The sequence below is a fragment of the Eptesicus fuscus genome, chromosome 1 (genome assembly GCF_027574615.1).
Source record: "Eptesicus fuscus isolate TK198812 chromosome 1, DD_ASM_mEF_20220401, whole genome shotgun sequence".
Classification (NCBI taxonomy): Eukaryota; Metazoa; Chordata; class Mammalia; order Chiroptera; family Vespertilionidae; genus Eptesicus; species Eptesicus fuscus.
Window position 1 is genome coordinate 134,385,147 of NC_072473.1, and position 23,194 is coordinate 134,408,340.

The 23,194-nt window shown below is 46.3% G+C and overlaps 1 protein-coding gene across 2 annotated transcripts; it reads right to left on the bottom strand.

The window, feature by feature from the left end:
* Window positions 1-1,320: 1,320 nt before the first annotated feature.
* On the bottom strand, window positions 1,321-16,863 carry DDX3X (DEAD-box helicase 3 X-linked). 2 transcript variants are annotated; one of them, XM_054714408.1, is made up of 17 exons: window positions 16,704-16,863; window positions 13,671-13,728; window positions 11,927-11,974; window positions 9,930-10,062; window positions 8,780-8,938; window positions 8,597-8,696; window positions 8,092-8,227; window positions 7,323-7,408; window positions 7,042-7,140; window positions 6,774-6,934; window positions 6,226-6,370; window positions 6,003-6,147; window positions 5,625-5,806; window positions 5,419-5,536; window positions 4,970-5,123; window positions 4,200-4,336; window positions 1,321-3,937 (listed from the first exon to the last, which is right to left on the bottom strand). In XM_054714408.1, the coding sequence occupies exons 1-17, from the start codon at window positions 16,746-16,748 to the stop codon at window positions 3,858-3,860; spliced, it is 1,986 nt and encodes a 661-aa protein (XP_054570383.1). In that variant the 5' UTR covers window positions 16,749-16,863; the 3' UTR covers window positions 1,321-3,857. The 2 variants fall into 2 exon arrangements, with proteins under 2 accessions (XP_054570383.1, XP_008151248.1); XM_008153026.3 differs by having other exon boundaries at window positions 4,200-4,339; window positions 16,704-16,861.
* Window positions 16,864-23,194: the final 6,331 nt, after the last annotated feature.

Here is a 23,194-nt window from a genome sequence, read left to right on the forward strand (position 1 = left end):
GATCTCCCTGGGCAGCTCGGCCAGGTCAGTGGCGCGGATGAGCCCCTCCTGCAGAAAGATGGTCTCTTCCTTCACCGAGAGCCGCTGCGCCGAGTCCGCGGCCGCTGCCACAGCAGCTGCCGCGGCACCCACGAGCCCATGGCCCCGGCTGCAGTGCTGACTGAGAGGAGCAGCCGCCCGGTCTGGGGAGACGCGAGCAGCAGTCGCCACCCTCACCAGTCCATGTTTCAGTTGTATTTCCGAAACTGCCATGCAAGGCAACAGATCAGCCTTTCACCTCCGCCGCCATCTTGCCTCTCGAGAGAGAATTATTGATAGGCTGCCTCCTGCATGCCCCCTACCAGAGATCGAGCCCCTAACCCAGGCATGTCTGCTCTGACATTTTTGAAAAAAAATTATCTTATGAGATTGGGAAAACCCAGTAAGTAGTATTTCGATACGTTATTGACCACTTAAACCATAGGATGGCTTAGGCAGTTCCCCCGGAACAGATAAAAGGGACCTTGAACCTTCCTTAGAACTCAATTTCACTCCATTTGAATCACCTTCAACCACTGCCAATCTTTTCTATCTGGCCATTTTCTTTCCACTTATTTTGAACAAACAACTACCTCCCTTTCCTATCTCCAATATCAATGGCATCTTACGCTTCAAGTCCTTCCATAAAAGGCAACTAGCCAGAAGCAAGTATTTTAGCGTTAAATGTTCATTACACTGCAGACTTAGAACTCAAAGGGGAACAAAGGTCAATGTGTATTCATTAGGTTGAACCATGTTGTCAACTTCTGACGCCAGAGGACCTATCTGTTCAGTTATGGTTCTACCATCATTGGTTCATTGGTAGCAAGCTGCCTGCCTCAATGTGCGGGAACGGAGGTGCCATGCCATGTCTATCACCATCACCCCAAATACACGTAAATGCTTTTGATTGGCGAGGGACAGGGAGAAGCATTGGTTGCCTCTGGGAGGTGCCCCGATGGGGACCAAACCTGCAACCTGAGCAGGTGCCCTGACAGGGAATCGAACCAGCGGCCCAAATAAATCCATTCTTGGATCCCCAAGTCCTTAACATTTGATTACTAATATTTGATTCATTCTTCCACTTCAACCACCCTTCAAATAACAGGTTCAAACCCATATTGAAGCTGCTTAAAATGTAACCCGATCTAGAATACATGCTGTACACCTTTTAGATTTCCATCTAGTACAGAAACCTTTTCCACTGTATTACAAATACTTAACCAGAGGGATTATTCCTGTCTCCGAGAGGAATCTCAAAACTAGCGGGACAGCAACCAAAAAAAATAGAACACCTTACAGTTCAGGCAAGAGCACAACTTTATTGACACTGCTAATAAGAAACCACAATTGACAACAACGAAAGAGACTGTGCAGTTCAACTTTTTTATTTTAATAAAATCAGAATATGCACAGCACATGCAGTGCTAGCATCTAAACTAATACAATAAGCAATTACTAAAGCTACAGTGACTTGAGGTTCAATCCTTACATTCAGCAAGTTGAAATCCACGCTTACATTTTTGAAACCTTAGAACTGAAAATATTGCTTACTGGTAGAACTTGCTATCGCTGAATGTACAAGTCACTGATTATGCCAATACAACAAAGATAACCACATGTTTGAGGATTGCAATGTGCCAGACATTCACTGGGAAAAAAAACACACACAACTAAAACGAAACTCACGCAACAAACATCTGAGAATCTGGACACTTCGTATCAGTGTTCTGAAGTGTTTCATTAATATCTTAAGACAAGTGTATCAAAACCTTGGCATGTTTTAATTTCAAGTCGCCAATTTTGTTTTCACTAACATCAGAAAGTTATGGCTACACTGCCAATGCCGGGTCTGCTTAATTTGACTTAAGAGTTTAATATGACTTAACATTAAAAGCTCACACTACCCCGAAATATATAATTTCACGCATACGGTGACATTCAACATTCAAGTGCCAGTGTTTTTGTACTGTCTTTTGGTCAAGTTTCTTTAAACTTTCAAAGAATCACTTTTAGGCTTACAAAAATAAATATTTGTCAAAATGTTCAATAAATATTACATAAAACTAGCAGCAAAAAGTATCTAGAAATCTGTGTGCAAATAGTTTTTCTTCCCAACCATCACTCCCATGGTCCCAAATAAATTTTAGAATCTAGTCCCATCCCCCTTCCTAGACAAGCTGCGTTCAACAATCTCCAAGAGACAAAATAAGATTGGAAGTTTAAGGACACGCACACAAGACATATATATAAAATTCTCTGAATGTGCAATAAAAGAAGTATTTTGTAAAAAGTTATGGGCAAAATGTACAAGGGCCTAAACCTAGACTAATTGAAATAGCACCATAACAAATGACCTCAATACTGTCAAGTGCACCTACTTAATAAAAGTTTTAGAACAAGGCACAATACACTTGAAAATCTATTGCACTTTAGGAAATTTTTGCCGTCTCCCTATGCCACTGTAGAAAGATTGAGCGTTTTGATCACCGCATTCTGGCCACAAAATTAGCGCAGAATTCCAAGTGGCGGAGGCATTTTAGTGGTGGACAATGCTCATCTTTGGCCAGATTTAGCATAAACAGACTATAAATACAATGGAAACCTATGCAACTAAAACTGACTAAACTGCACTGGAGAGCAGAATTGACACCTTGTGCAGTTATGTACATATTTCCAACCTGTGTGATCTCAGATTTCAGTTCCTCTTCTGGAGCCATTTTTACGAAGTCTATAGTAAGCCAGTTTAACATCTCAACGCAGCTTGAACAGAGTAATGTGAATCGGCATTGAAAAGAAAGCCTGCTGCATTAATTCTTCCTGTTCATACCCTCTTGACCAAAAAACATCAACACTAGCATGCGTTATTAGACCAAAAATCATCCAGGGCCCTACTGCGGGCTGGTCATTGCTGTGGTCAGCCATTCTACCATTTCAATTTATGGCAGGCATTTAAAATGTCTGAAGTAGATGAATTCTCCGAAAAACCTCTTTATTTCCTGTAATCAGACCTTTAAACTTCCCCTGTAATAGTATGCCCACATTTGGCCAGCTCATCCTTCATGATCTGCCTAAACACTGAAAGAGGAATTGCTGTGTTTACTTGCATTAACTTTGAAACAGTGCTTCGAATGTATGCATGTGTTCATACATCACCTCCTCATGACTGGAATGGCTTGTTTAAAGACTGTCAGGTTCTAAATACCTATCCAGGATAGAGTGAGCAAATCAGAACTTTAACTTAATACAGTTTGCCACATTAGAAACTAATTCCGTTAATATGCTTCAAGATGTTTGTTGTTTGTTTTCCCCCAATCTGCAAGTATCAAAGAGCCCTAATGCAGGTTACCGCTTAAGTTTTTTTTCCTTATAATATTTATGGATGAATCGATGATTCCTGTTAAGTTGTATCACACCTGTGTGCCAAGGTTTGATTTTAGCCCAAGTTCAGTAAATTTATTTTGTCAAAACAATTGTATCTTGAGCATTACTGAGCCAACAGGACATCAAAATAAAAAGTTGTCTAAAGTTAAAGGCACAGTACATTAACAAACAAATGATCCTCAGTCACAAATTATAAATGCAGTTTGGGATGGGGGTTGGTGGGAGGGGAGTTAATCCAAACTACAGCAATGAAGTCTTCAAACCACCTTCCGAACAGGGCTGCTGATTGTTCATCTCTTCGTGTGACCTTGAGCTCCCTTTAAAAAAAAATTCAGTGGAGAATCACAGCTGGTAATGTACTGCAAGTTCTTGAAGCTACACAGGTATAGTCTGGCTAAGTTACATGTGGTTTCCGTATGAGCTTGCTTGGCAGGGCGACCGACTGCGGAGCAGGCTCAGTTACCCCACCAGTCAACCCCTTGGGAGTTGTAATTTCCTCCGTATCCATCGCTGTTGTAAAAGCCTCCATAGCCACCTAATGAGAGATTTGAAAAGGAGAGATCAGTGTCACGTCACCCGCTATTAAATATAATCTTTCCCACCCAGCCAGTGTGGTTCAGTGGTTGAGCATCAACCTATAAACCAGGAGGTCATGGCATGACCGGGATGCGGGCTCGGTCTCCAATGTGGGGCATGCGGGAGGCAGCCGATCAATGACTCATCATGGGTGTGTCCGTCCTCCCTCTCCCTCTCTCTGAAATCAATAAAAACATATTTTTAGAAAAAAGTAGTATTACCTCCACCAAACCCTCTGCTGCCGCCATGGCCGCCTCCCCCGCTGCGGCTGCTGCTTGCGCGGCTGCTGCTGAAGCTGGAACTGCCGGCACCGCTGCTCTGGCGATAGTCTCTGGCACCAAACCCTCCGCTGAACCGACTGCTGCAGGGACAGAAACGGGACGGGGTCACGTGACAAGATCCCACTGGAGCCCCACGTTCCGGTGCTGATGTTTCCGTCTCTACTGTGCCCGGCAGTGTTGACAACCAAACCAGGAACACCGTACCCAACACATCAAGCCACCTTGTGTGAAATCTAACTTCACATTGTGTCTGTGTCTTTATGTTTGATTTATAGTAACTCCTCATCTTAGGGAATGGATTTGCATTGAACAAACGCAACATAAAATTAAGCTTGTTAAACTAATACAGTAGGTCCTCGGGTTACGTCGGAGATCTGTTTCAACACGAATTTTCACCGTTAAGTCGGAACCCACCTACATAAGCACCTACGTCACTCACATGGAGCACACACACAGCGGTGATGAAGTGACAGTAAAAAAAATTAGAAAATAACAATCCTGACCTTTACTTGTGGTAAATAAATAATAAAACACATAAAGCACATACGTACATACGTCCAAATGGCGGAACTTTTTTTTTTAATAAATGGGAGATGGCGACGTAATCATGAAATGACGTACGTCGAGTCGGCCGTAGCCCGAGGCCTGCCTGTATGTGCAGGGAGCCTTGGACAGAGCGCCCACCTCCCTCACGTGCCGCCTGTCCTCACCTCTTGGATCGCCCGCGACTGCTCCCCTTGTAGTGGTGTTCGTACGCCATGCTTTCCAACCAGGAGGGCACCTCTTGTTTGGCTTCAACGAGCAGATCCAGCAAGTCCTTCGTGATGTTTATGTTCCTCTCGTTAAAGAACGAGGTGGCAAGGCCTGAAACAGTCCCAGAAAGCACGTAAGTTAAGGTCCCCATAAAGCAGTCCAGTATTCTCTTTCCTTAGTAGAACAGTAAGCATAATACTAAATAAAAAAAAATAAATTACAATTTGCTATTTAACCAAGGCAAAGGTATTTGCACAAAACCTGACTTTTCTATCACTTCTACTGCTGAAATGTGTTTTACCTGCATTCTTTGGAAATAGGAAGTTCTTAAAATCAAGATCCTGAAAAGTTCTTTGCTACACGAATCACAGTAACAAAATAACCAGAACATCAAGCAACCACTTACCAAGGTTTCCCACACGTCCTGTGCGGCCAATGCGATGCACATATTCTTCGATATCACTTGGCAAGTCAAAGTTGATCACATGTTTCACATTTGAAATGTCCAGGCCTCGTGCTGCTACCTGGAAAAGAACGCCTTTGTCATCGAACGCCTTTCTTCCACTTAAAGAAACCAACAGCTGACCGTGAAAACAAGAGCACGGTACATACGGCTGTAGCCACGAGAATCGGGCTTTTTCCTGAGCGGAACTGGTGCAGAGCCTCCTCTCTGTCTCTCTGAGATCGGTCTCCATGGATACTGGTGCACGCATACCCTTCATGGTACAAGAAATCCTCCAGAGAGTCTGCACCCTTTTTGGTCTCCACAAACACTAAGGTGAGGGAATCCTTGCCTAGATTTGAAAAATTACAAGTGTTTAGTCACTAGTGGTGGCTGTGTTCTGTTTGCACTTAGTAAACACACACACAAAGGCACGATTTCATTAAGACCATGTGAACAGGATGCCCGGAGTGAGGAAAAGCAGTACCAGTGATTCAAATGGATTCCATTACCTGAGGCACAGAGTCAAGCTAAACTTCCCATCTTACCTGTTGCATTGAGAAGGTCAAGGAGAAATGACCGTTTGTCTGCCTCTTCCACCCAAACCACTTTCTGTGTGATGTTCTCAGAGGTAGAGCCAACTCTTCCCACAGCCAAGAAGATGTATTCATCCAAGAAGTCACGAGCAAGCATCTGCAAGAAAGCAGCTTTTAATACCCACCGAGACAAACAAGTTCCCGATCACACCAAGTGTGCGGCACCCAGCAATACCTGGATCTCCTTAGGGAAAGTAGCGCTAAACATCATGGTGTGGCGCACTCCCTTCGGCGGCATCGTATCTTGCTCAACTATTCTACGAATCTGAGGCTCAAACCCCATATCCAACATCCGATCGGCTTCATCCAACACCAAGTATCTGTGGTGAGAAAAATGGGTTTAGAATGTGAGCAGGGTTTTAGTAGAGCTGTATCGGTAAGTACAATTATACTATTTATTCAGGGAGCTACCCCTCCTCACAGCACACAATTTGATCCATGTGACAGCGCAGGGCTTTGCCACGGAATCCATCATCCCAGTTCCATTAAATGAGTTCTTACTATTTGACTACTTGTCCCAGTGAGGCCCTTCTCAGCCTCTACTAAAATGTCAGATTTTTCAACATTAAAATTACAACCACCACATTTTAGCCAACGTTAGAAGACAAAGTAAACCACTTCGCAAACTTTAAAGTTTAGCTAACACTATTAAGTTCCAGAAAACTAATGGCCAGAATTTTTTAAAATTAACACTGCATTCCGTGGATGTAAAATGTAACGTACTTGCAGAAGTCTAATCCAATCTTGCCTCTTTCCATCATATCCACCAGACGTCCTGGGGTGGCGACTAACAAGTGGCATCCACGTTCTAAGTCTCGAATCTGCTGACCAATATCAGCACCACCATAAACAACACAAGGACGAACTCTAGATCTGTATGAAAACTATAAGCACAGAAGAAATTTTATCAACCTCAAAGCCAAGATTTTTACAAAGTCATAAAACATTTCAGAGTCAACGAAAGCCAATAATGGCTAAAATGCATACTTACTTTCCTGGCTTCCTCATAGATCTGTACTGCCAATTCTCTAGTTGGTGCTAATACCAAGGAGATTGGGTATTGTTTGCGGCGCCCGTACCTTCCATTTTCCTAAGAAATTGATTTATAAATTAAAACTCAACAACTTTTTAAAAGACTCATTACAAAATGCCCTTCTGTAATGTATGGGCACACTTGCAAACGGTCTTCCATTAGGTAGACTGGAGTGGGTTTTAGTGTCCCTTACAGCTAACCAAATACCCTCAGTTCCCATCTTGTAAGGAAATATTCACCTTCATGGCCCTCAAGGCCTCGCCGGGACCATCCGTGTAAATCTGACTCAGGATGGGCAAAAGAAATGCTGCAGTTTTCCCAGACCCTGTGGAAGAGAACACATGTTCATTCAACCACAGAAAAAGCGGATTACTTTTGAATAAACATTGGTAGATGGCTGTTTTAGAACTGTCCTAGTAACAGCTAAGTTAAAAATACCAAGTGACTTCTTTGATCCACTTGTAATAGGAGTCCACAAACTAAGGCCTAGACCATCTTTGCAGATACAGCCACCACACTCAATAATTCACATATGGTTGCGCTCACATTACAACAGCAGAGCTGAGTGGATGCAATAGAGACCATGTAGCCATAAAGAAAGTTTATTTTGTTCCTTTATAGAAAAGTATACCAAACACTAATGAGTAACAATGTACTCACTTCTTTGCATTGTTTATAAAGAAAACAGAACTTTTGCCTTGAAAGTGGTATCCATTTCAATTTCTAACACTTCCTTGTTGGTATATACTGCTAGTGTATGAAGGATGGCATTCTCACCGTTCCGAAGGCCAAATGATTCCAGTGAGTTTTTTATTGGGGGGGCGGGGCACCCTCTTTCAAAATGGTCTAACTCACACACATAGTAAAGCTTGTACTGCATTCAGAGGCTAGTCACACCCCATTTCCAAAAGATGGGAGGCGCTACTTTACCCAGGAGGCACCTCTCCCCTGGCCACATTCCTGTGGCTCACAGGCGATTCTCTTTTTTACTTCAATGCGCGAGCTTACCTGTCTGGGCACAAGCCATCAGGTCTCTCTTCTCTTTGATAATAGGAATAGCATGCTTTTGCACTGGAGTCGGGCGAGTGTAACGAGTAAGCTCAATGTTACCCATAATAATCTCTCCCATCTCAACATCACTGAACTGCAAAGAAATTCAACAGGGTTAAATTGCTAGAAATAGCCACTTCTGTTTTAATACTAATATAATAATGAAAAACCTAATAGCTGATTTGTACTTGAGTTTACAGCTGTTTTAAGTAAAAATTGTTACATGGGGGGGGGGTATCTACATTGGAAAGTTTGGGTGCTTCCTGTGTTTGATCCATTTCCTATTTCATATTTATGGTAACACTGACTGAGCTCAATCCCTTTCCAACAATGAGGTTGGTTTTTAAGTAACCTTCAAGAACTGTTCAAATAAGACAAGCATGGTCTATATGCCTACATCATTTTGGCATGCTGTGAAAAAATTTAATTTCCCTGTCTTAAAAGATTAAGCATAAATACTTACACTTTCAATATGTGGAGGACAGTTGTTGCCTGTTGCCTCAACTGGAATATCATCATATTTCTCAAAGTTAATCCCAGTGTTGCCTCCAGAAAAGAGTTCCCTGAAATCAAGATTGGTAAGTTTTTATAATACTAGCTTACAAGGCTACCCTGCGTCACAATTAACATCATTTCAGAAACTTACTGTTCCAAGCGTTCACTTGGTGGGAGTGGTTTGGACCAATCATCCTCATCTGATTTGTCACACCAGCGACTATTTCCACCGCGTTCAAATTTGCCAAAGCCGCTTCTGTCACCACGGCCACCAATGCCATCATAGTCACCCCGTCCACGATCATCAAACCTGAACAGCACAAGCAATTAATCAGAATCCTGTCATTTAACCAGTTGTCATATTCCTACCACTATTCTAGAGCGGGACCTGGAGAAGTTGGAATTATTCATTATGGCTAACTTCAAGGATGTCAACAGTCCAAATTCTGGCTTACTCTTCTTTGACAAATAAGGCCCTCTAATTACCAGATTGATATGTATAACTTATATAGCTTTGTTTTCTGAAATCAGTATCCTTTATTTCTATAAATTATATATATAGCCTACCCAGGCCTCATACATGCTGAAATTAAGAATCAAATCTTGTATATTTGTAATCAGCACCTTTATATCCACATATATTTAGTGGTAGGGAAAAGAAAATAGTACACCAAGTTAAAAAAAAAAAAAGGGGGAAAAAAAAGAAAATACCACACCAAGTATCAATTGTCCCAGGTATATGAGAATGTCATTTAAAGGACAATTCACCTGTGTGACAGATATTGGATAAAAAGTAGAAAATAATCCTTACCTGAATTAAGATGGTTTTAGAGTTTTAGGCCTGTTTGCGAAAAATCAGGACACACAGGACTAACCACAGCTATTAGGCACATGAGGTCAGTTCACCACACTTGTGTAATCAAAAATATAAGGTGTTTAAAAATTGCCATATAGAATATCCACAAAAATCTCAACCAAATTAGGCCATTCACTAGATAAATTTACTCTTTTAAATAGACTATACAGAAGTAGAGAAACATAAAAATAGCTGAGTTCATTATGCCAAAGGGGTCATTCTTATTCTTACCTAATTTCTATGTAAAAAGTTCAATTTAGTACAGACCTCTCACAGTTAAGAAAATATGACTGTAACAGACATAATACTTAACATCCAAATAGGTGGTCTATTAAGGAGAAAAAAGATGCTCGATGACCGGAGTACAAGGATGAGGACTTACCAATTAAAGATCAACTCCTAAACGGCTGTATCGCACAAACACGTGAAGTAAAAAACCACTTACCTTCCTCTTGACCCACTGCCACGGTCACTGAAGAAACTAGACTTTCCTCTCGAATCGCCACGAGCTCCAAAATTGCTGTATGCATCCTTATCTTTACTAGAACTCCAACCTGAACTGTCTTTATCGTAGAATCCTTCAATTGAAAAAAAAAAAAAAAACACAAATCCATTTTACTGTAGCATTAGAAAGTGATAAATACCGTAACATGATTCTTGTTTCTGAACTGGAAGCCCTGCATTCACTTTATTCTCTGTAGACTGGAGGGACAATGGGAATAATTCCTATTATGGCACTAGAAGAAAACCAGTATTTAGAGCTGCTTACAGTGGTACACAGAATGTTATCTTTAATTCTCTCCATTAGGAAATGCTGTACCCTAACCCAAGCCCTCTGCCGATCTCAAACTGTTTTCGGCATGCCTTCCCCCTCAGGAGGGCACCCCTGCCTTCATCCTGAGCTCCAGCGGCCCTTCTTTGCTTCTGTAACTGGTTTCCTGAGCCTATGCAGCCCAGCTGGCTCACTCATACTTGTGTAACTTTCTAAATAAGCTTTCTCTTAAAATTTGGGGGGGGAAATTTTCCATTCATGTTATAAGTGAGTTTACTAGGAACCAGTTACCACTGGTTTCAATGTTTCTTAGGGGTAATATTCATTTACAACATTTTTAAGTGTCACATTACTTTAATACAGTACTTTTCCGTTTCAACAGTAAAAAACTTAAATAAAATAGTCCTCTGTTCACGTGAAATACATCCTGTCAGACAAGAACCAAGAATCCCTAGAAAGGAAAACCCTCCTTACTCAGTATGGACAGGCCCTAGGATAGAGCCATAAACATTCAGTAAGAGGGGAGGGATGACAAAGGTATAAACAGGTAGAGGATTTAAAGACAAGTAGCAAGCTTAACTGGTTTCAGTGACACTATTAGCCAAACAGTTTACAAGTTAATTAAGTTACTTTCATTCAGCCTTCTGCCTCTACCATTAGCCAGCCTGGTGACCAACAGTTTTCGCTATCAGTGAAGAACTGAGATAGAGTTCTAAGATCTCTTTCGGCTCTAAAACCTCCTACTGCCTCTCCCTTTGTTTTGTCACTGCAACAAAGGGGGAAAGAAAGCACTAAATGTACATGGGGCAACCCCAGCGGGTACATTCTAAGGAATGATGAATGACAACACCCATGATGATAAAGACAAACTCTGTAGTAACTGAAAAAAAGCGACATAACCAAGTAATGTGACAGAACAATAGATTGTATAGTCAGGTATTGCCAGGACAGTGAAGCTAACAGACTACATGTGGGTACGGAGGAGTGACAGCCATGCACATGCTACTGTGGACTCTCTCTCTCCACCCTTTCATATATCCAGCATATTCCCTCCTGGCCTTAAATCATTTTCCTGACCTTTCCTTTTCTTCCAAATCTCAGGTCAACCATTTAAAGAAACATACAGCACTCAAACAGTTGTGCCCTAATTTGAGACATCTACTAGTTTTCTATCACTACATCACACACTAAATGGGAAAAGACCCAATGCTGTGATACCTTTTGGACAAAACCTTTCCAATGAAGTAGTTCAGGGAAGGAAATGAAATCGGGGAATCACTCCCAACTTACTAGGAGCATGCCCAATGCTATATACCCTATTAACTAGTCCACAGTAACCCCATCTTTGTTTGGGCATCTCTGCAAGACAGAAACAACTGGGCTGTTATCACCATGCAGTTTGGTTTACATAGCAGGCTGCCCACTCACCTTTTTCTAATTAAAATCGTGCTGCGAATAACCACAGACTAGAAGCACAGGATCAGTGAAATTGTACCGTTTTCACAGTGTGACATTAGGTGAGGTTGTTCCAAAGTGATGAAGCCCTAATATCTGCCCTGACAGAAGAGCGGCATTTACAGATTTCCCAAGGTGCCTCATTTTCCCTAGGCTCAAACTTCTAAATGCAGCAAGAATTACTGGTAGGTCCCCAAATTGCTCAAAGGACTTACCTTTAGTAGCTTCTCTGTTCCTTAAGTGAGGAGGAATATAGCGCCCTTCTAAAAAAAAACACACACACACAAATAATTTAAATCTCTGGCCTTCTAGTATAATTTGGGAAGGGGGGGTGGGGATCCCCTTTTATTTTAAATGGGTTATTGCTTTATAAGGATAACTTTAAAAGGGGGGAGGACCTGTTTGGCAAACAAAAATTTGACTTGGTAACTAACAGTTAAACTGCACAAATTAATAATTTAACTTGCCACTAGGTCTGCTATGATTTGAGAATTGTTATAAATTAAAACAGTTGCAACTGAAGTATTACTATAACCTGAAAGACTACCATGTAATAAATCACATACTTAGCCACTAAGAGACCTTTTTGTTTCCATCCTGGTAGTTTCCAAAACAGAATACACATATATGTGGAAAAACTGAAAAGGGGGAATGATTTTAAAGAATTGGGAGTTTTAATTTGGGGCTTGCCGAGTTTATGGAGAGTTAACTGTTGCTCTGTACGCAGGCAAGAATATGGCCTAGAAAATGGATAAGAATGCAAAAACAAAAAGGAAAGTCAACTCACTTTATTTCTAATAAATCTGCAACTTCCCTTTTCCCCTCCTGGGTTAAATTAAATACTAAAGATCTCTATTAGGAGGACCAATGCCTAACATTTTTAGCATGAATGGCAAATACAGTGAAATTTAAAACAAATACTAAATGGCCCTGACTGGGTAGCTCAGTTGGTTAGAGCATCGTCCTGATACACCAAGGTTTGTGGGTTCAATCCCTAGTCAGGGCGCATACAAGACACAAATTGAATGCATAAGTGGGACAACAAATGGATGTTTCTGTTTCTCTCCCTCAGATAAATAAAATACTAAGTAACTATGTGCCCAGTAGTGTAGCACAGTGCTTGAAGAAATACCGATTTCAGACTCCACAGCCCATACCTGCGTCTTTTATTTAATAAGATGAGAGAGACCTAAGCTGGAGCAAGTCTACCGCCAAGTAATAAACCAGTAAGATCCCTACTTAATATTAACCTAACAAGTCTCAAAAAAAGGAAAACTTTTATATCTTATTTTATTGTTGACAGTATTACAGATTATCTCCCAATTTTCTCCCTCTTTGCCCCCTTCCACCCAACCCCTGCCCCACCCCAGGCTTCCCCAGGGGTTATGCATATATGCACATATGTTCTTTGGTTAATCTCTTCCTGTCCCCGCCCCCCCAACTCCCCCACTGAGATGTGTTCGGTTCCATGCGTCCATACCTCTGGATCTATTTTGTCAATTTACTTTGTTTAGATCCTACTTATGTATCTACTTTTCAAAAGAAGGATACAGTGACACAGCATTTAAAATCCTAAGCACCACAAGATTCCATATAGCTTTGTTCTATTGCTTTCATGTTCTTCATGGAACAATTGAATGTTTCCTTGAGTTTAATTCTGGCAAGACTCGCTCTCACACAACCCCACCACCTCTAAGCTGGGCTCAGAGGTAATTTGTGTGTTGTATTTCTTTAAATGATTGTTTTTAACGCAAGAAAACCAGTACCTTTTTTTTTTTACTACCAAAACGTTACAATGCTTTAAATTGATCACTAATTCATAATTCCACATAACACTGCCTGCATAATTCTTTACACCGTAAAAATCAAGAGGGGAAATTGTTAAATTTTAAATAAACCCCAAAAATGAACAGCATTAAAGCCCGAATATTCAATAAGTCCATAAACCATTTTACTTACTGCTGGCTGTACTTCCTCCACTCTGATTATCCGAAGAGTTCAGGTCTAGGCCAGCAAACTGGAAGAGAGTTGAACAGTTAGTAGCCAGAATGGTGAAGTATTACTAAAACTAGTCTGCCGCGAATCATGGGGCTGGTTTGAAACTATTAATGCAAAGGTGACTGAGAATGTGCTTTGAAGACTGTGAAGTTCTAAAGAAATACAAAACATATCACTGTCCATTCTGCAGAAGGCAGCACACCCAGATGCTGGTGCTGTAGAAACTGGGTCCCTGTGAGTCATTCATTCAGAAGGAATTCTCCCCATAACATTCACCACGGTAAGAGCTCCAGAAACAAATTATTTTAACATGTCAAATACACAAAGGATGAATTTTAGCTCCAACTGTATTTGACAAATGTTTCCAATGCCAACTTTCTACTCGGGATTATTTTAAATGTACAAAGCACACCTGAAAACGCCAGAACAAAACGTTAATTCCTTTATGCCCCAAATACTGCACAAGTATTTTTAATTGGGGCAGCACTCTTAGAAAACATTAATATATCCACCACTACGTTCAAAACAACCCTGTGAAGTGGATGCCTACGGATTCTCCCATTTTCACCACTGAGGTAGCACAACTGGCATCCAATGCCCTAAAAGACTGGGGCTGCCTTTAATCCCCCCTTTTCCCTACCCCCTTATACTAGTTCAAAACCTCAACATTCTACAAAAAGACCTGCTTTGCAAAAAAAACAAAACACACAAAACACAAAAAAAAACCCTGCTATCTTCATCACATTCTGTTATGACTAACCAGGAACTACTTACAAGCAAAGGCGGGGGAGATCTATACATGCCAAAAGAAGTATTTTAAACGCCACAGAAGACCAGACTACTGTTGCCAACTGTCTGCAAAGGTGATGTGCTATACCATAACTTCCGTGAAAAGGTCAAAGCGATTCTGTCTCATTGCAACCATCACTGGAGTCATTGAAAATTGGAAACAGATGCTATGTCTTAAAGAAAATGAGCTGAGTAAGGCGTAAGTGCCTTCTTTCTACAATTTCTATTAGCAAAAACGCTGTCAGGCTTTCTCTCTGTAGTCATCTCAACAGACTGCTACTTGAAAGCACAAAAGAAAAACTTTGTTTGCACTTGTTACCAGTTATTAATTCTACACTTGGCAACTTTCAACGCTAGTTAAGTGTTTAAAGATCGCTAAGATTACACTGTCGCAATTTTCTCAGTGGTGAATTTGCTTGCTGCTGAATTCTAAGGATTGCGTCTTCTTTCGAATTACATCCAGTGCAAATTTCAAGTTTATTCCTGCCTAGAATCTTAAAAAGCGGCACCACTGCCCTGGCGGGTAGCTCAGTTGGTTGGGGTGTCATCCTGTACACCAAAAGGTTGCAGGTTGGATCCCCAATCGGGGCAAATAAGGAGGCAATCAATGGATCTTTCGATCTCTCTGCCACGGAAGCTTCTCTTTTCCTCCCTTCCTGGCTAAAATCAAAATATATCTTCGGGAAGGAATGTTAAAAGGGCACCACTTACATGGCAAACGTTAAAGCTGCCTGAACACCAGCCTTTTTTCTCTCCTCCATTCGACGTATGACGTGTGAGCAATTTGGAGGATTTAATATCATTGATTCGGTAATGGAAAGAATGTTTCCAAAGAAAAAATTAAACCCCCAAAAACACACATGACCTATAATTCAGCTGTCTGTAAGTTTCGGTTCAGGGTTATTCCCGAGTTCCCGGAAGGCCGAAGTTTCCTTGGGGCCAGGCACACCCTCTGGAAGCTTATCGGAGGCGCAGGGCCACTGTCGCAGAGGAATGCAGACTTCCTGCCACCGGCCCGCCAGCCAGGCCCTCGGCTCGCCCCCGCCCGCTCAGCAGAGGGGACTGCGGTCAGACCACACACCTTATCTGACCTATTTCAACATTTTCCTCCACGGGCAGCAACAAGTCAACACAACTTTTTTCTTTTCCCTGGAGCCACACTCGGGGTCTTTTCCCCCCACCCTCGATCTCAGCCCAGGGGCCGAGAAGCTGGGGTGTCTTTTTTGCTTTGGCCGATTCCTGGATCAAACGCCACTAACGGAGATACTCACAACCCGTGGTCCCTTCCAAGAAAAACAAAATCGGAAACACACACACGCACACACCAACAACAACAACAACGCGTGGCCACCGGCTACATCGCCGCAGTGACTACCGGGGGGCAGTGCCGGGGAAAGGGCCACTCGGGGCTCAGCCTCGGTCCCCAGAGCCCAGCGCCACGGCGCGCGCAGCGGCCCTTGCGCCCTCCCCCCCCCCTCCCCGAATCTTCTGCGTCACAAAACTTTCCACTCCGGAAACGCGGCCTCCGGGCCGCCGCGCTGGGCCTGCGGAAACCGGGCCGCGGCGAGGCCGCCTGCGGAAGGAAGGACGCCGCCGATGGACCGGGCGCCCCTTCCATCTCCCTTTCCGGGCCCGCGCCGGCCAGGGCCCCCGGGGATCCTCCCTCCCTCCCTCCCCCGCTAGTGGGCCGCAGCGCCGCCCCGCCACCCGGCGCCACACAAAGGAGGCCGCCGCCATTACCCGGCGCGCGGGCCGCCCCCCGCGCCGCCCCCCTCCCACATTCCAGGGCCGCGGTCCACGTCGGGGGCGCGCGCGCGCTCACCGACGCCGCCTGACGGGAATCCGGGCGGCGGGGCCACAAAGAGTCCACCGGGCGCACCCCCGCCGCCACCCGCGGGTCGGTCGGGCCGGGCCCGCGCGTGCGCCTCCCCGCGAGCGCGCGCACCCTCGCCCTCCGCCGCCCGCGCCGGCACACACAAAAGCCGCCATTGTGCTCGTCCCGGGGACAATACCGCGGGTCGAGCCGGGGACCCGGCCCGGGCGCCGGTCACAAGCCGCCCTCCCGTCACCTCCCCGCTCCTGTACAGCCCCGTGGACACGCGCCAGCTCGAGGTGGCCGGGAAATGGGGACGAAGGGCGTCCGCGGGCGCTGCGCCATAAGCCAAGTTGGCGGAGGGGAGGGATCCCGGGCGCCGGGCAGCTCACCTGCTGGTCCAGCCCGAGCGCATTTTCCACCGCCACATGACTCATCCCTGAAGAGTACCGGGAACTCGGAGTCTTCCGCTGCTGAGCGAGTGCGTTAGGTTCACCGCGAAGGTCCTCTCACGGGAGAACTGCGGCTCTAGAGCGCTCGGCGCTGCCAGGGATCTAATATACCCACTCGCAGGCTGTGACGTCAGCACGTAATGCGCGTGCCCTCCCTTTCACACCCCCGCTCCCGCGGCCCCACCACTTCTGCCTAGCGACTGAGCGCCTGGTCAGCCCTGATCTCGCGGGATTTCCTGCTTTCCCGTCCCTGGCTGGTCGTCCTACCTGGGAACTCAAAACGCAAACGGTGTCCTACTTTGCTAGAGCTTCCCTTCCCTGTCCCCCGCCGACAGCCCACGGAAGGCTGGCTCTCGAGATATCGCGAGAACTCGTCTTCCCGCTTTTCGCCCGCTAGGGGCCTTAACATTTCCCTTAAGGCCTCGGTCACCTTCCGCCCCCTCCACTCCCGGTGTTTGCTCTTCCCCCCCTTCCTGGCGCTCGCCCTCGCTCTCTTTTCTTTCCCTCAGTGTCCGGACGAGCAGATGCCGGGAGATTTTTCCAAACTGATCGCCCTCGCTCGTCCGCGGCCACCGTGTCCGCAGTCCGGGGTCACGTGACCGCAGGTGCCGGCCGCGGTGGCCATTTTGTGGATCAGGAAACCGAGGCTTAAATAGGGCGCTCGGAATGCGGGGGTCTCGAGGGGGACGTGGGAAGAGGAGTGGGAAAAGGAGGAGAGAGAAACGGGAGGAAGGGGAGCGGGAAGGTGACCGGGTTAGGGGCACGGGGGGCTGGCGGCGCGCGCCCGGGGGCCGTCGCTCTGCAGCGCGGTTGCCTAGGCAGCGGGGACGCCGCCTAGAAACGCAGCAATCCCTCAGTGTCACCCCCAGACTCCAGCGCGCTCCTGCGCGCGCCCCCGAACCCCGCGATGAGGAAACAATAAAACAATCACGCGCTGAGTTTGAGCGGCGGGGTGCGCACCCCGAAGGGACCCCGGCCTCCGCGGGTACAAGTGCTACATGAGGCCCTTTATTTCCCCCCTCAAAGCCCGGGGACCCTGGGTACCGAGAACGGCTCCCCTGGGGAATAGGGGGGTTGCGCTGGGCGAATCGGGGCTGCCCAAGTGCTGTGGCATTATTGGCCTGGGGTCCGGGGAACCCTGCAGCCACTGCGGGGGAAGGGGAGGAAACGTGGCCCCCCTCCGAGCCCGCCACCCCTGGCTCCAGCTTCCATGCCACAGGCCTCCAGGTAGAAGAAAGTGCGTTTCAGCGGCCGCACAGACGGGGTTCTTTCTTAGAAACGCTTTGCCCCTCTTCTCTGACCCGCAGCCTGACAAATACTACGCAGCGTTTTTCGCCACCACCGCCGCCCCCCCCCCCCCCCAAAGGGCCTTCTGCTGCCCGGATTCAGATAGCTCATCCTCCTCACATAATTTCCCCGGCACCACTCTCCCTTTCCAGTTTTTCAAATTGAAATAATCCCAAGGAGACCCGGAGGTAACACTTGCGCCCTGGGGCAAGCTGCTGAACTGCTTTGGGCCTCAAGGTCCTCATTTGTAAAAGGAGTCGGCAGGACTAGTAACCCTGTAAAGGATCTAACTCCTTTTGGTAACAGTATTTGGTAACGCCCCCAATAACCATACTGAAATAAGAAATCGTAGATAATAAAAACAACACACAATTTCAAAAAAAAATGATCTAACGAATAAAAGCGCGGATGGTTAGAATGAAACGATTTTAATAAGCGAACGCTCCCAGGCAACGCTAGCTGATGCCAGACACCTGCCCCGCGGGTCCCAGCGCAAACGGAAGGCCTGGCACCAAGCGCCACGGTTGCGCGTGGATTCCCGGCCCGCACACGAAGCAGGAGTTGGCCAATGGACTCATGGATGGACCAAACAAATAACGCGTCCCTCTCCCTCTCTCTCTCTCTCTCTCTCTCTCTCTCTCTCTCTCTCTCAAATCAATTTTTAAAATGCGACTGGAAACTTGTGTTTTCACCACTCCAGTATGATGAGCAATTTTGCCACTGGTGACTTTTACAAAACGGCTAATTCTTGATAATGTTTGAAACAAAATAGTACAATGTTCCCGCACTTGCTGAGGTAGTTACATTCCTGGAGAATATTTGTATCAAGATTAAGAGCCCTGCCCCATACCTGCTTAGAGCCATGGGGGGCAAACCGCGGCTCTCAAGCCACATGCGGCTCTTTGGCCCCTTGAGTTGTTAGCCAAGGCCAGTTTAGGAGGATACTAATTAAGTTAATAACAATGTACCTACCTATATAGTTTAAGTGTAAAAAATTTGGCTCTCCAAAGAAATTTCGTTGTCCTGTTGATATTTGGCTCTGTGACTAATGAGTTTGCCGATCCCTGGCTTAGATCATCCTTCCCCTAAGCCAAGGGTGGGGGTTCCATCCCTGGTCAGGGCACTCACACGGAGCAACCAATGAATGTGTAAATAAGCGGACCAACAAATCGGTGTTTCTCTAAAATCAATTTTTAAAAACTGGGCAAAGAGCCCTAGCCAGTTGGCTCAGTGGATAGAGCGTCGGCCTAGGGACTGACGGGTTCCGGGTTCTATTCAGGTCAAGGGTGCTACCCGGTGGCGGGCTGCCGGCCCTGGTCAGGACATGAGGGAGGCAATCAATTGATGTGTCTCTCTCACATTGGTATTTCTGTCTCTCCCTCTCTGTCTAAAAAAAAAAAGGAAAAAATATCATAGGGTGAGGATTCAAAAAAAAAAAACCAAACAAAAAAACTGGGCAAAGCTAGTTTGTGCTTGTGTGTCAAATAGAGTTAATTCTGGGAACTCGTTTTCAGGTGAGCGTCCCGCACTGTAGACCAGCACGCCTGGCGCCTGCCCACTGCGTGCCAGTAGCCCCTGCCACCCGAGTCCCTTTCCGCCGAGATTCGTGGATTCTCAGGGACCGTTGTCAGGTGTTTTTGCATCGTTTTGCTTATAGAGCATCGGCCTGCGGACTGAAGGGTCCCGGGTTCGATTCCGGTCAAGGGCATGTACCTTGGCTGCGGGCACATCCCCAGTAGGGGAGTGTGCAGGAGGCAGCTGATCGGTGTTTCTCTCTCATCGATGTTTCTAACTCTATCCCTCTCTCTTCTTCTCTGTAAAAAAAATCAATAAAATATATTTTAAAAAAGAGAGTAAGAGCTGTGAGTTCTGACAGTTCAAACTGCACATAACAGCAGAGGGATGTACTTACTATTCTGCTTCTGAGCTTGGTTTAATTTTGAGTAGAGCCGGTGTACAAGGTACTGCCTGGGAGTACCTAAAAGAATAAGTTATACAGCCTGGCCGGCGTGGCTCAGGGGTTGAGCATCCACCTAGGAACCAGGAGGTCAGGGTTCGATTCCTGGTCAGGGCGCAGGCCCAGGTTGCGGGCTCCATCCCCAGTGTGGGGCGTGCAGGAGGCAGGCAGCTTCTCTCATCATTGATGTTTCTGTCTCTCCCTCTCCCTTCCTCTCTGACATCAATACAAATATATTTTTAAAAAGAATAAATTATACAGCAGTTTCCTCTTTTCAATGAGCCCTGCTCGTAGGCATCCTCAGTTCAAGTCCATGGGTGTTTTGTTACTACATTATAATTGGACTATCGCGTTGGAAAGGGAGCGGGAAATATACAAGGCTTTGTCTTCAAACACATTCACTCTGAAAAAGAATGCGCACGTGGGGTGGCTGACTTTTCCACCGAGTCATTTGCATATCTTCCCGGGCAGTCATTTGCAAATTTTATTGAAAGTGACCTCAAAAGGCTTAGGAAAAGCTGAACGTGAGAAACTTTTTCCGGCCTCCCTTTTGTACATTCCGGGGCATTGTTAAAGGGAGCCCTCACATCGCAGCAAATAACTACCGTTTGTACCACCCCTCCCCCCTCCCTGGAGGCAGCCAATCAGACGAGAAAAGGCCTGGAAACTGCAAGATGCTGGCCGTTCAGATCCCCCCCTGTGACTGGGAACAACTTAACATCTCAATGCCTCAGTTTCCATCTGTAAAGTTAGAGTGAACCAAAGAATTTATATGCATATATGCATAATCCATGCGCACAGACCACAGTGTGGTGAAGGCGGGGGCGGGGGGGGGGGGTGGAGGTAGGTCAAAGGGGGAGAAAAGGGGGACATAGGTAATACTTTCAACAATAAAGATAAGTTAAAAATAAAACAGTTTTGGCTGGCCAGTGTGGCTCAGTGGTTGAGCATGAACCAGGAGGTCACGGTTCGACTCCCGGTCAGGGCACAGGCCCAGGTTGCGGGCTCCCTCCCCAGTGTGGGGCGTGTGCAGGAGACAGCCGATGCATGATTCTCTCTCATCATGGATGTTTCTGTCTCTCTCTCTGCCTTCATTTCTGAAATTAAAAAAAAATTTTTTTTAATAAATAGAACAGTTGTTTTGCCTCAAAAGGTGGTTGAGATGTAAGGGCTGGTGCATGAAATGCTTTGCAAAGAGGAAGAGCTTAGTACACGGTGCGTAAAGGGAAATATACACTTCCCTCCCCACCGTCTCAGCCGCCCAGCACACAGGCTGCCCTGCCACCCCCCCCCCCCGCGCCCGCCCCCCCCCCCCGGCCAAGGCTGCATCGTGACCCCTTGTTGTTCTGCAGCTGCGGGTGTGAGCCCACGGAGAAGGACTGGTCACACCCAGGGCCGTGCAAGGAGCGGCACACAGATGCCCGACGGATGACTGCTGGTGGGTAAGAGTGCAATGCCCCCCTGCCAATTCCAATGTGGGCGCCTTTTTTTTTCATGTGGGCACCTTAAGGGGGCTAGTTCCATTCGTTTGTTTCCGCAGGTGACTTAATTTTTTTAATATATTTTATTGATTTCTTACAGAGAGGAAGAGAGAGGGATAGAAAGTTAGAAACATGGATGAGAGAGAAACATCCATCAGCCACCTCCTGCACACCCCCCACTGGGTATGTGCCCGCAACCAAGGTACATGCCCTTGACCAGAATCCAACCCGGGACCCCTGAGTCCAAAGGCCGGTGCTCTATCCACTGAGCCACACCGGTCAGGGCCCGCAGGGGACTTTAAACCGCTTTCCTCACCTCTCTCTGAGACCGGCTTTCTCTTGCTTTATTGTTGACAGTATTACAGGTCTCCCATTGCCTCCCTTTTGCCCCCTCCACCCCACTCCTGACCGCGCCCCAGGCCTTCACCGCCCCATTGTCTGTCCCTGGGTGATGCATACATGCACACAAGTTCTCCCCCTCTTCCTGTCCCCTCCCCGCACCCGCCAAGGTCTCTTCTGCCCCATGCACCCATACCTCTGAGCCCGTTTGCTTCACCCGTTGATTTCGTTCTCTAGATTTCGCCTGTAAGTGAGATCATGCGCTATTTGTCTCTCTGACTGGCTCATTCGCCTAGCATCATTGTGAGAGCGATTTTTAGTGTCTGTGCTGCCCAAGCCAGCCCCGGCAGAGGCCGAGCCAGACCGAAATCGCATTATTGCGACGCGAACAAATAACGTGGCTGAGGAGCCCCCAGCCAGCAGGGCGATGCGGAGAGGACAGCAGCAGGAAGAGGGATTCCGAGACGTGGAGACCTCGGAGCCTTTCGTGGTGACTTCATTCCCCAAAGTGCTGAATTCTTTTTTTAAAAAATATATTTTATTGATTTCTTACAGAGAGGAAGGGAGAGGGATAGAGAGCTAGACACATCGATGAGAGAGAAACATCCATCAGCTTGCCTCCTGCACACCCCCCACTGGGGATGTGCCCGCAACCCAGGTACATGCCCTTGACCGGAATCGAACCCGGGACCCTTCAGTCCGCAGACCGACGCTCTATCCACTGAGCCAAACCGGTCAGGGCAAAGTGCTGAATTCTTGATCATGTTTGAAACAAAACAGTACGATGTTCTAGCAGCTACATTCCCAGACAAGTCAGTGTGGGTCAGAAGTAAGAGCGAGCCTTCCCGAGCGCCACGCATTTTTCCCCGCCAGGTCCAGGGGCAAGGCCTGGGTCCAGCCAGCCCTGCCTCCCTCTGGGGGGGGTGGGGGTAAAGTTCAACAGGGCAGAGCTCCCCGTCATCAGAGGTTAATTACAGGTGAGAGCAGTTGCCCATTGTGTCTCCTCTCATGTCTGAAAGGGTAACAGCCTTTGGGGGGGGGGTTGTTTGTTTGTTTGGGGTTTCAGATAGGGCAGATCCCCTCCCAAGCCGGTAAGTTACAGCATCAGGAGGATGCTGCTGACCAAGTTCTAAAGGGAAGCGGGGAGTCTTGGGCTCCAGGATATCATCCAAGGGCCAGAGCTGCTACTTACAAAACCAAGAATGGCTTAGGCCAGGGGTCGGCAAACTCATGAGTCCACAGAGCCAAATATCAACAGCACGACGATTGACATTTCTTCTGAGAGCCACATTTTTTAAACGTAAACTTCTTCTAACGCCACTTCTTCAACACAGACTCGCCCAGGCCGTGGTATTTTGTGGAAGAGC

Bases quoted from the DNA above. Each gene is read 5' to 3' on its own strand.
- DDX3X (XM_008153026.3), bottom strand. From the start codon at position 16,748: ATGAGTCATGTGGCGGTGGAAAATGCGCTCGGGCTGGACCAGCAG. The intron at 5,124-5,418 runs GTAAGTGGTTGC...GGACTGTTTCAG, and splicing joins AGGACGTGTGGGAAACCTTG to GCCTTGCCACCTCGTTCTTT. The intron at 3,938-4,199 runs GTAATACTACTT...ATCTCTCATTAG, and splicing joins CAGCAGAGGGTTTGGTGGAG to GTGGCTATGGAGGCTTTTAC.